This window comes from Hemitrygon akajei, chromosome 22 (assembly GCF_048418815.1).
Source record: "Hemitrygon akajei chromosome 22, sHemAka1.3, whole genome shotgun sequence".
NCBI lineage: Eukaryota > Metazoa > Chordata > Chondrichthyes > Myliobatiformes > Dasyatidae > Hemitrygon > Hemitrygon akajei.
The window spans coordinates 9,736,376-9,750,105 of record NC_133145.1 but is presented as its reverse complement, the minus strand read 5'-3'; the positions used below and the strand labels follow the sequence as shown (position 1 = coordinate 9,750,105).

Below are 13,730 nucleotides of genomic sequence, written 5' to 3'. Positions count from 1 at the left end.
TTTTGGTAGGTCAAATATGATGGCAGAGTATAGTATCAATGGTAAGATTCTTGGCAGTGTGGAGGTTCAGAGGGATCTTGGGGTCCGAGTCCACAGGACGCTCAAAGCAGCTGCACAGGTTGACTCTGTGGTTAAGAAGGCATACGGTGTATTGACCTTCATCAATCGTGGAATTGAATTTAGGAGCCGATAGGTAATGTTGCAGCTATATACGACCCCGCTTGGAGTACTGTGCTCAGTTCTGGTTGCCTCACTGTAGGAAGGACATGAAAACCATAGAAAGGGTGCAGAGGAGATTTACAAGGCTGTTGCCTGGATTGGGGAGCATGCCTTATGAGAATAGTTTGAGTGAAGTCGGCCTTTTCTCCTTGGAGTGATGAAGGATGAGAGGTGACCTGATAGAGGTGTTCAAGATGATGAGAGGCATGGATTGTGCGGATTGTCAGAGGCTTTTTCCCAGGGCTGAAATGGTTGCCACATGAGGACACAGGTTTAAGGTGCTGGGGAGTAGGTACAGAGGAGATGTCAGGGGTAATTTTTTTACTCAGAGTGGTGAGTGCGTGGAATGGGCTACCGGCAACGGTGATAGAGGCGGATATATGTTTCTATGTTTCTATAACATCAAACCCCCAACCCGCTTTCTCACAAAAAAAATGACAATAATGTCAAACCGCCAACCCCCTTCCACGCAAAAAAATCCCAGCTACAATAACATCAAACCCCACCTACCCCCCCACACACAAAAAGCAACATGGTCCACACAGAAAAACTAACAAGAACATCATACCCTAAATCTCCAACCCCTCCCTCACACAAAACTAACATATTGCCCACCTGTAACCCCAACCCACCAAACGGCAACAAGGAAGTTAACACCGAAAACTGAAGGAGAGCAATAATAGTTACAGTCCAATAATTACATCAGTTTTAGAATTTTGAAAACATGCCCCCGTCATATTCGAACTCAGTCCTTCCATGAAGAGTGACCGGCATATTGCCACGCTGCCGACCTGCGGCCTTCCAAACCCGTGAACCATTTCCGTGTTTATGCCTTTTTTGCATTGTTAATTTATTTTGAAACTTTGTCTTTGCACTGTACTGCTGCCACAACATAACAAATTTAATGCCATATGTGACAGTAATTATACATGTGATTCTTACTCTGATGTTGGGGCGCTGAATCAGCTGAGGCTTAGTGTGGAGGGGCTGGCACTGTGAGGTCACTCTGTCTGGCAGGGCAGTATCTGCTCCGTCTGCAGGCAGACCACTGCAATCCTATAGTCTCTTTTCATCAAACTCAATTGGGCCTATTGCAGAGAGAAATGTCTGAGCTAGGAAGAGCTGGAGAGACAGCAACTTCCAACACAACCAACAGGAATACCAACTTATACCAGCTACCTGGATGTCACCCTGCATGGCAGCCTCTCCAAAATAAACCTTTGTTCAGCACATGCCAGCTAAATTCCCAGCTTGAGAAGCGCACAGCCTGAATAGACGTCTGTTGTAAAGTACAAATCCATGAGTGTTGGGAATGGAGGTTGGCTGCTGAATCAAATTAGCCCTCTGTGAGGCAGTGCAAAGCGGGGTATCAGTGTACCCAGAGCTCTGCCACTCCTGACCTTGCTAAGTTTAGGCTGAAATGAAGTAGGTTCAAGGTTTAAAGTAAATGAAACCAGGAGCCTCATGCTCTTCCCATTTTGAACAGCATCTTACTTCGAGGGGCCAGTGGAGGTGTAATAAAAATCAGTGTCATGAGTCATTTTTCTCTTGCAAGGAAGAATTGCTGAAATGTTATCCCATGTGTAGCTGACAGTGTTGGAAATCTGAACAGGGGGCCAAACTCTGAGTGCACCCGACCTTCCAGGACTCGTGCATCCAGTTTATTTAATGCCCTCTTGGTTAAGGATTCATTCCTTTTTCTTTTTCCTCGCCTCAGTGAGTTGGCTCTGGAATGCAGATCTCATCATCAGCTTCTTGTTGAATTTTGGGAAGCAGTATTGTTCGACTCCAGGGAGGATGGAGTAAACATTTTGAATAATTCTGAGTGACCAGTGGGCAAGGAGCACTGTATCTCTCAAAACCTTCCTAGAAAACATTTTATGAAATAATATTCCTTAAATAGAAAAAGTTGGCTGAAACTGCACTATGGGATTTTAGATACAGATCTCTTCTCTGCGTGACCAAGTGGCCAAGTGGTTAAGGCATTGGTCTAGTGATTTGAAGGTCACTAGTTCGAGCCTCAGCTAAGGCAGTGTGTTGTGTCCTTGAGCAAGGCACTTAACAACACATTGCTCTGCAACGACACTGGGGCCAAGCTGTATCAGCCCTTGGCCTTCCCTTGGACAACATCGGTGGTGTGGAGAGAGAAGTCTTGCATGGTCTCTCAAGACTAACGGATGCCTATAAACTCTCCTCTGCATGGAGAATGATGTGCTATTTGTTATAATGAAAAGTATACCCCAAAAAGTCATTACCAGATAGTGACTGTAAATAAAGGAAAACTCAGTGATGTTACACTGGGCAGTTTGTGATATTATAGCCTCTGATGAACAATAAGCCAGAAAACATTAACTGGAAACCAGCGGTGAATGAAATGTCTGCTCCTATGCTCTACAGTCGATGGTCCACTCAAGAGATGGCGACCCACGACAGCGATGGATATACGCTGGAGCTTGGCAATAATTCCGAAGTAAGCAGAGCAATTTTGGAGGACTTGAACCAGAATGGTTGGATTGATGCAAAGTAAGTAACTTCTTTTTAACTAAAGGAATAGTTATTATTTAGTTAGCTAGAGTAAATTGATAAGTCCTAAGAGCAGAGATGTGTGGGGCTCTGATAAGGTGTGGGGTTCCAGGAGACACAATAGGGAGTTCTCTCAGTATTAGGAAGCAACAGGTCAGTGGGCTGCCTGGAGTGAAGTTCCAATCTGTGACCCAGCTGTGCCAAGGTTAAAGACGCCTAGTTTGAGAATTGGCTATGTGAGGGAGTGGCTTGCAGACTTTATCCCTGAAGATGTGTGGAAGAGTTGGTACCAGACCTGCTGATGTGCTGTCCACTGCAGGGTCCTGCTGAGATATGAGAAATGAGAGTCTTAATGAATGCTCTGATTATACAGAGGAAGGGATCCATAAAGCTTTGGTGGTATGGCAGAAGAGGCAACCACGTCTGAAAGCTGCTGGTGGAGATAGAATTCTGTTTGGAGCCTTGGGGAAGTACAGTCGGCCCTCCTTATCCGCGAGGGATTGGTTCCGGGACCCCTCGCAGATACCAAAAAACGTGGATGCACAAGCCCCTTATTCAACCTGTCTCAATGCAGCGAACCTTAGGACCCAGCGGAACCCCAGACATTATTTAACCTGTCTCAGTGCGGTGGACATTAGGACCCAGCAGCAGAGCTCTGAATCTGCAGTGTTTCTGTTCACGAAAATAATCACGATCACGATTGAAAATAAAGTGGAAATAATAAAGTGATCAGAAAGAGGTGAAATGCCATCGGTCATTGGAAAAGCGTTAGGCTACAGTCGGTCAATGATCGGAACAATTTTAAAGGATAAAGTGAGAAAGGCCCTGCCCCGATGAAAGCTACAATTATAACTAAGCAACACAGTGGTTTAATTATTGGGTTTTGGGGTTTTGAGTTTTTGATCCTCCACATCAACTCTCGGGAGCGGTCTGTCACTGGATTGAACTCCGGAACTTCAGTTTCAATTTCAGTTGAAACATACATTCTTAAGTGTTTTATATGCATAGAAAGGTAAAATATATACTACATACTAAGACAAACGTTTGACTAACTGAAGCTAAATAATACTGGATGTACCTGTTCCGACTTAGTAAGAGAACTTCCGATTTTTTTAATCCCGATCCATGATAACCCATGCACATCCTCCCGTATGCTTTAAATCATCTCTAGATTACTTATAATACCTAATACAATCTAAATGCTATGTAAAATAGGGAATAATGACAAGAAAAAAAAGTCTTAACATGCTCAAACAGCAAGTGCTGGAAGAGCACTTCCAGGTTTTCTCGATTCACAGTTGGTTGAATTCGCGGATGCGGAACTCGTGGATAAAGAGGGCCGACTGTACTTGTTAATCCTATTAGTTCACTGTTTTCTACATGTGCTTCATCAGGAGCACTTACCCTACTGAGAAAGTTCCATAATTGTGATTTAGTTGCACTATTGCGACCCATCTACACTTTTCTAAGTTCATGATATCACCTGTACTTACAATTTACTGTAAGTAGGATCACTATAAAGTTTCAACATATTCCAAAATAAAGACAAGCACAGAGGCAGAAAACCTTTAGCAAGTTGGCAGCATCTGTGGAGTGAGCTATGGTCTCACTTCATATCAGCGAGGTTCCTGTTTTCTAATGAAAAGGTTGTTGACCTGAAATCTACTGTTAAATTTACTAATTTCTCATATACTCTAGCTGTCTCAGTCTCAGGGAATTTTAGAAGCTCATCACTAATGTATCTTCATTTAGAAATCCACTTCATTTAGAATTCTGGATCGTATGCAGTCAGGCCCAAGAGATTTATTAGCTGTTACTCCTATTGATTTCTTCAGGATTTTTCTGAAGGTAGATACATAATACTTGTTTATCTTCTAAGCCACGTCTGAAACTTCCTCTATTTGTCTCTCAGGAATTTATGAACTTTCATTCTTTAGTTCCTTAGTCTTAGATAGACTTAACAACATTGTTTCAAAGATTTTTTGTTAATTTACTCATTTTCTTATTTTCCTTCCTTCACAATTTTGGTTATCCATCTTCAGATTTGTTTTAAAAGTTTAAAGTATTTTCTAATCCCTTTAACTGCCCAGAGAAGGAACATTTTTCTATAGATAGTCTTTTTCCTGCATCTGTTTTCAGTGTACACTATAATGTGTTTAAATGTTTGCTAAAGCTTATTTATTGCTCTATTATTTAAGCCAAATTCCCAGACTTAACCAAAAGACCAGTCATAACTATATATTTGCATTTATTTAAGTTTCTAGTTTTGTACCTGTTAAGTTTTAATATAATGTGATTGTTTTAACCAGCGTATCCTTTGGTATGAAATTGATAACTAGCTAGTTAAACGCACCATCTAAAATAAAGCTGTTCCTTGGTTACTCAGATCTGTTCTTTGAAGTTGTGCTCCAAACCATGTTGGCCTGCCTAAGACATAATTAAAGTTCCCATGATTATTGTAGAACAAGCTCTTATTTCTTGACTAATGCTCTGGTCTAACAATACCACTTCCACTTATGTTCCTTATCTTTGAGTATGAACTGATTTCACTTGTTAATTTTATCAGGTAATTCCATCCCTCTTTGCTTCTAATTTCATGCTAATTTTACACTGATACCCTGCTTTGCACTGCCTCACAGAGTGCTAATTTGATTCAGCAGCCAATCTCTATTCCCAGCACACAGATTTTACAACCGACATCAACAGACATTAATTCAGGCTGTGTGCTTCTCGAGCTGGGAACTCAGGTGGCATTTGCCGAACAAAGGCTTATTTTGGAGAGGCTGCCTTGCAGGGTGACATCCAGTTGGTTGGTATAAGTGGCGTTAACTCCCTGCTGGTTGTGTTGGAAGTTGCTGTCTCTCCAGCTCTTCCTAGCTCAGACATTTCTCTCTGCAATAGGCCCAATAGAATCTGATGGTCTTTGAGCTTGACGAATCTAACCCCATCTACCTAGATTCTCCCTATTTTGTCTGTCTACATGTCAACTAGCCTGGAATTTGTAGTTTTCATTCCTGATCACCCACCATGTAAACATTTCTCTGAATACATTCATTAATGCAGAAGACTTCATCCTGAATGTTTTAATGTTATCTTTCTAATGTTTCTCCTGACTTGTTAATGCACTTTTACTGTTGGGCTCATCCCAGAGGTGTGAGCCTTGCAGGCTGAGGCAGTACTTAACTGTCCACCCCCAGCTGCCCTTGAGAAGCTGACAGTGATCAGTCTTCTTGAATGCTGCCATCCTTGAGGTGTGGGTATACCCACCGTGCTGTTGGGAAGAGAGTTCCATAATTTTGGTCCAGCTACAATAAGAGATCAGCAATATATTTTCACGTCAGGATGGTGTGTGACTGGACTGAAACTTCCAGGTGGTTATGTCCCCGTATTTGATTCCCTTGTCCTAACTAGTAGAAGGTGTAGGTTTGAAAAGTGCTGTCTAAGGAGTCTTGGTGAATGCTGTTGCTAGACTCACTCTGCCCAGATTGTTACTTTCAATAGTTACATTTAATATCAGTGATTGTATAAATATACATCCTGAAATTCTTCTTCTTTACAGACATCCATGAAAACAGAAGAGTGCCTCAAAGAATGAGTGACAGTAAAAACATTAGAACCCCAAAGCTTCAACTCCACCCCTAACTTTTCTCAATTGAAACCTTTTGTATGGCCCTAATTATAAGGCTTGCCAGGACTTTGGTCCCAGCCAGGCTTAAGTAGATCTGCTCCCAAAGAACGAACTGCCACTAATCCAGTACTGGAATCAGTGCCCTCTGAATCAGTACCTTTGTCTTCCATACCACCCTTTGAGCAATACGTTTCCTGTAAATACATTTATTCAGGCTCTTACCAGTTTGAGTCTCCTTATCCATGGCACGTCTGCCAGAAGAAAATGATCTTCCTTTTAAAAACACCTCAGTGCTTGGACAATGTTATTTGGCCCTGCACATGTTGTGTAGCAAAGGGCATAGCTTCAGTTCAGGGTGACTTGGTGATGCTGTCATTTCAACCTGAAGGACCTGGGATCGACCTCTCTAGTGCTTCAGCTTCTTTCTCCGTCCCAAAGATGTGTTGGTACGTCAATTAGCTGTTGGCTTTTACCCTTTGGTGCAGGTTAGTGGCAAAAAGAAGCAGTTGGTGGGCACGTGAGAGAATAAGTTGCAGAGCTTCAAGGAAAAAAGGGGAGAGGGAAGGGGACTAGTTGAATTCTTGCTGGCATTGGCTAGTGGTCTCTTTCTCTGCAGTTATTTGTATAGAATAAGTTCCTGTTCTCGCAATGCCACATTGCTCAGGGAATGTTACGCTCAGCGAAGTATTGAAGCTTCAGTCAGCTCATCTGTGGTGGTGTGGATATTCCCCAAAAGCATCTGCCCATCTCTTTTCCTCTAATCCTAGATTATTCTTCCTTTCTATGTATATCCAGTTTTCCCATAAATGGATCTATCCTGTGGTAATAATTTCCACATACTTGTACTCTGTAGATATTTTCTGCTGATATTGGATTTTAATGTGACTGTCTTCTGTTCTACTTCCTTCCCCATCACAGGACACAGGCCCTATTTGTTGAGTTCACCCAGTATAGCCAGGATGTGAATTTGTATGCAGTGGTGAAATTAGTTGTGGAATTCCAGCCAACGAAACCTACAAGACCAACCATAGACATTAAACCTTTCTCTCTGTTGCATTCAGACCAGGGCTTGAACCTGTTGCTCATGTCTATGGTAAGCATCACTCTGTAAACTTAACAAAGTTATTGGATAAACTGTACATTTTCAGCCTACAGTAAGTTAAGACCATTATTGGGTTACATCAATTAGAACATAGAACATAGAACAATACAGCACATTACAGGCCCTTCAGCCCACAATGCTGTGCCGACCCTTAAACCCTGCCCCCCCATATAACCCTCCACCTTAAATTCCTCCATATACCTGTCTAGTAGTCTCTTAAAATTCACTAGTGTGTCTGCCTCCATCACTGACTCAGGCAGTGCATTCCACGTACCAACCACTCTCTGAGTAAAAAACCTTCCTCTAATATCCCCCTTGAACTTCCCTCCCCTTACCTTAAAGCCATGTCCTCTTGTACTGAGCAGTGGTGTCCTGGGGAAGAGGCGCTGGCTGTCCACTCTGTCTATTCCTCTTAATATCTTGTATACCTCTATCATGTCTCCTCTCATCCTCCTTCTCTCCAGAGGGTAAAGCCCTAGCTCCCTTAATCTCTGATCATAATCCATACTCTCTAAACCAGGCAGCATCCTGGTAAATCTCCTCTGTACCCTTTCCAATGTTTCCACATCCGTCCTATAGTGAGGCGACCAGAACTGGACACAGTACTCCAAGTGTGGACTAACCGGAGTTTTATAGAGCTGCATCATTACATCGCGTCTCTTAAACTCTATCCCTCGTCTTATGAAAGCTAACACTCCATAAGATTTCTTAATTAACCTATCTACCTGTTAGGCAACTTTCAGGGATCTGTGGACATGTACCTCCAGATCCCTCTGCTCCTCCACACTCCCAAGTATCCTGCCATTTACTTTGTACTCCGCCTTGGAGTTTGTCCTTCCAAAGTGTACCACCTCACACTTCTCCGGGTTGAACTCCATCTGCCACTTCTCAGCCCACTTCTGCAACCTATCATTGTCTCTCTGCAATCTTCGACAATCCTCTACTCTATCTACAACACCACCAACCATTGTGTCATCTGCAAACTTGCCAACCCGCCCTTCTACCCCCACATCCAGGTCGTTAATAAAAATCACTTGCCAACCCGCCCTTCTACCCCCACATCCAGGTCGTTAATAAAAATCACGAAAAGTAGAAGTCCCAGAACCGATCCTTGTGGGACACCACAATTGATGTTATGTTAGTTCAAACACCCCCTCTCTCATTATGTATTTGATGTTACTGGCAGCTTCTTGTTCTGTCAAAGATAGCTCTATGGTGGCACCGTTTCGTCAGGGTCAGAGACGATGTACTCATGCCCTACTGCATGGTATTGAGCGAGTACCTCGATGACTCTCCTCTGCTGTCTGAGGAAGGCAGTGTCTCCGATGACACCATTCTCTTTCTTGGATGACTGAAAAAAACCTTTTAGAATTATCGAATGATCAGTGGATTTCTGCCCAATGCCCTGGTGTCAGTCTTACTGTTCACAAATTCACAGGTCCTACAGTGCACACGTCCAGTGGGAACAGGTGCTTTTGGATGCAACCTACTACCTCTGCTGTTCATTCAGACCAAACATAGGGCATACCATGCACGGATCAGCAATGTGCCATCAGTTAAAGGGCCTGTCCTGTGACATAGAAACAGAGAAACACAGAAAAACCTGCAACACAATACAGGCCCTTCGGCCCACAAAGTTGTGCCGAACATGTCCCAACCTCAGAAATTAATAGGCTTACCCATAGCCCTCTATTTTTCTAAGCTCCATGTACCTATCCAAAAGTCTCTTAAAAGACCCTATCGTATCTGCCTCCACCACCATTGCCGGCAGCCCATTCCACGCACTCACCATTCTGTGAGTAAAAAACTTACCCCTGACATCTCCTCTGTACCTACTCCCCAACACTTTAAACCTGAGTCCTCTTGTGGCAACCATTTCAGCCCTGGGAAAAAGCCTCTGACTATCCACACGATCAATGCCTCTCATCATCTTGTACACCTCTATCAGGTCACCTCTCATTCTACTTGTAGAATGCCTTGGGGTTTTCATTAATCCTGCCCACCAAGGCCTTCCCATGGCCCCTTCTGCTCTCCTAATTTCCTTCTTAAGCTCCTTTCTGTTAGCCTTATAATCTTCTAGATCTCTAACATTACCTTGCTCTCTGAACCTTTTGTAAGCTTTTCTTTTCTTCTTGACTAGATTTATTACAGCCTTTGTACAGCACAGTTCCTGTACCCTACAATAACTTCCCTGTCTCATTGGAACGTACCTATGCAGAACTCCACACAAATATTCCCTGAACATTTACCACATTTCTTCTGTACTTTTCCCTGAGAACATCTGTTTCCAATTTAAGTTTCCAATTTCCTGCCTGTTAGCCTCAAAATTCCCTTACTCCAATTAAATGCATTTATAATTTGTCTGTTTCCTATCTCTCTCCAATGCTATTGTAAAGGAGATAGAATTATGACGTTAAATCTTTGCCCACAGCACCTACCAGTCACACATACTCCCTCCTCCTCCTAGTGTAGTGTTCTGCTACAAATCATGGCCTTGCGGAAGTCAAAGCCCTTTGATCAACCCAGGCCCCACAGTAATAGGCTGTCACTCAGGGCATTGGATTTCATCAGAACAGACAGATGGAAACGAGTGCCATTCAACACATGGGATTGCCATCTCCCTCTCCCCATATTTCCACTCCCTTCCTTGGCATCTCTAGTCCAGTCAACTGTTCTGTGCCTCCCAGGGATAGAGGTCCTGCAGGTTCTGACCTTTCTCCAAGGGAGCAGCACAACAATGATGGTCTGATGGCCTGTTTTAGCACATAACCCTGGACAAACAGTATATTGCTGCTTTTAATGGAATTCCACAAATTTCTTTTGGGAGATTGGCAAGTGTGTGCTCATGTGAGATGACGTGTGCACCAAAAAGAGGGAGGAACCCAGTTGCTTGTGTTAATTTCCAGTTGCCTTGTATTTCCTAACTGTTAGACACGAACTTTAGTTATTTCACGTTCCTCGGCTGAGCCCTCTTTACGCTTCAGTCACTCTGAACACTCTGCCACTTCCTACTCAGAATCAGGTTTAATTTCAATGACATATGTCATGAAATTTGTTTTTAGTGGCAGCAGTAAAATGTAACACATGATAATATAGAAAAAATTGTAAATAAATGAATCACACTAAGTATATAAATGTATATTAAATAATTACATTTAAAAATAGTAGTGCAAAGAACAGACATAATTTAAAAATTGCATTCACTTAGTTCTTGGTTGACTGCTCCAGTTTTTTTTTGGTCCCATCTCACCAAGGGCCCAAGGAGAGATGATGTGGTCTGGTAAGCATGTTGGAGTTCTGGAAGAAATGGTACAGTGTTCTGAGAATGAAGAAAGAAGCTGTTCAGAAAACTGTGCTCTAAGTTTTCATCCGCACTAGAATTGCAGGTTCCAATCAGGTCGTTCTGAACTTGTTTACACAAGAGGCTGCAGATGCTGAAAATCTTGAGTAATATGAGGAAAATGCTGGAGGAACTCAGCAAGTTCTATGGTGGGAAATAAGCAGTCCTTCCAAAGGTGTTTATTGCCAACATAGGTGCTTCCTGACCTGCTGAGATCCTCCAGCATGCCGAGTTCAAATCTGTACTGCCATCGAGTCTCTTTGCACACGGATCTGAGCTCAGCTCTGACGTAGGTTGATGACAGTTCATGTTGTTAGCAAAATGACTTTTGTCTTTCCCGTCCAGGTGCTGCTTCTCCTCTTCAGCTTTGTCTTCCTCTGCACTGAAGCTGTTGCCATGCGTAGAGCGGGTCTCTCTTATTTCAAAGAGAGACAGAAGTACCTCCAGCTGCTCATCATCCTCCTCTCCATCCTCATTCCCATCTTCCACTTCAGCCGCCTCAGACTGGCTGACATGCAGCTCGACCATCACAAGAGGAACCGCTGGGCATTTGTCAGCTTCTCCCGCGTTGCCCTGCTGTCTGAGACAGCCACTGGCTTTGCAGCTTTGCTGCTCACTGTTCTCACCCTGAAGGTAGGTCAGCAACTGAGTGAATCTGTCAGAGCAAGACATGACAAGGACTAGAAAATTACTGCCTGAGGCTATTTGGCCCTTTGGACCGTGTTAGATCATTGAACGATTTATCCAATCCTCTGCTCATTTTCTAAAGTTATAGAGTTATACAGCAAGGAAACACGTTGCTCAACCCATCGAGTCTGTGCTCTCTCTACAATAGTTCTACACAAACCACCTTTACTCTCCCCATATTCCCACCAACCTTCCTCCACATCTCTTCACCTACACACTGGGGAAACTAAGAATGGCCAGTTAACTCACCAACCTGCATGTCTTTGGGATTGACTTATTGAGATACAGTGTAGAATAGGTCCATCCGGCCCATCGAGGCATGCTGTCCAGCAAACCCCAGTTCACCCTAGCCTGATCACGAAACAATTTACAATAACCAATTAATGTACTAACCAAACAACACACACAAAATACTGGAAAAACTCAGCAGGCCAGGCAGCATCTATGGAAGGGAGTTAACAGTCGTAGTTTCAGGTCGAGACCCTTCATCTGGACTGGAAGGAGAGAGGAGAAATTTGAGTAAGAAGGTGGGGGGAGGGGAGGAAATGTACAAGGTGGTAGGTGAGAGGTGAAACTGGGAGAGGGGGAGGAGGTGCAGTAAAGATCTGGGAAGTTGATTGGTGAAAGACATAAAGGGCTGGAGATGAATTGAATCGGATCGGAGAGGACAGAAGACCATGGAAGAAAGGGAAGGAGGATGAGCACCAGAGGCAGGTAGGGAGATGTGAAAGAGGAAAGCTGGATTGGGGAATAGTGAAGGGGGGGTATTACCAGAAGTTTGAGAAATGGACGTTCATGCCATCAGGTTGAAGGCTACCCAAATGGAATATAGGTTGTTGCTCCGCCAGCCTGATTGTGGTCTCATTTTGGCTGTCGAGGAGGCCATGGACTTACATGTTGGAATGGGAATGGGTGACCACCCGGAGATCCTGCTTTCTCTGGCCAGATCTCTGGCTTCTTTGGCGAAACAGTCTCACCAATATACAGGAGTCTGCACCGGGAGCACTGGATACAGTAGATGACCCCAACAGACTCACAGGTGAACTGTTGCCTCACATAGAAGGACTGTTTGGGGCCCTGAATAGTAGGGAAGGAGGAGGTGTAGGGGTAGGTGTAGCAATTGTTCCACTTGCAAGGATTAGAACCTACTAACCAGTGCGTCTTTGGACTGTGAGAAGTAACTGGAGCACCTGGAGGAAACCCATGCATTCCACGGTCTCCTTACAGATGACATCAGAACTAAACTCCAAAATCTGATGCCCCAAGCTGTAATAGTGTCACACTAACGTGATGCCCAGTGGATGAGGGAAGAAACTGGAGCACCAGGTGTAAACCCATATTATTACAGAGGGAACATTCAGACGCCACACAAACAGCACACAAGGTCAGGATATTCAGCATTGTGTGGCAGAGGCTCTACCAGCTGCACCAAATAGAAAGCTGAAATTTGTAGTGTGAAAATTTTAGTGAAGTCTTTATTTACACACTCCTTGAAAAGAACTGTGTGAATGAAGGTGAAATTGGCAGTTTTGTTGTATCGGACAAAACTGCTCTAGTATAGCAAGTCTTTCCCCCATGGGATCTCAGTCTCAGTCTGGCCAGCAAGAGGTAAGTGCAGCCAATCTATGCAACAGAGCTACAAGGGGCTGCTGAGCTGCTCATCACCTCCATGATGCACAGAACAGAGCTAAAAGATGCAAGAAGTACAATCCTGATCCTACCTTAGCAATGAAACTCTACAGGTCATCTCTTAAACTACCATAGACTTATTAATTTATTTAAATACAGCCCAGAAAAGGACCTTAGAACCATAGACCATTACAGCACAGAAACAGGCCTTTTGGATCTTCTTGGCTGTGCCAAACCATTTTTCTGCCTAGTCCCACTGACCTGCACCTGGCCCATATCCCTCCATACACCTCTCATCCATGTACCTGTCCAAGTTTTTCTTAAATGTTAAAAGTGAGCCCGCATTTACCATTTCATCTGGCAGCTCATTCCACACTCCCTCTACTCTCTGTGTGAAGAAGTCCCCCCCCCCATGTTTAAACTTTTCCCCCTTGACCCTTAACCCATGTCCTCTGGTTTTTGTTTTCTCCCCTGGCCTCAGTGGAAAAAGCCTGCTTGCATTCACTCTATCTATACCCATCATCATTTTATATACCTCTATCAAATCTCCCCTCATTCTTCTATGCTCCAGGGAATAAAGTCCTAACCTATTCAACCTTTCT

The 13,730-nt window shown here is 43.6% G+C and overlaps 1 protein-coding gene across 1 annotated transcript in view; it reads left to right on the top strand.

The window, feature by feature from the left end:
- The window catches only part of pkd1b (polycystic kidney disease 1b), a 192,884-nt gene that overhangs the window by 163,152 nt on the left and 16,002 nt on the right, over positions 1-13,730 (top strand). The window contains exons 35-37 of the mRNA XM_073026674.1: positions 2,617-2,742; positions 7,289-7,463; positions 11,158-11,445. Of these exons, the coding sequence (XP_072882775.1) occupies positions 2,617-2,742; positions 7,289-7,463; positions 11,158-11,445 (589 nt within the window). The remainder of the gene's footprint in view (positions 1-2,616; positions 2,743-7,288; positions 7,464-11,157; positions 11,446-13,730) is intronic.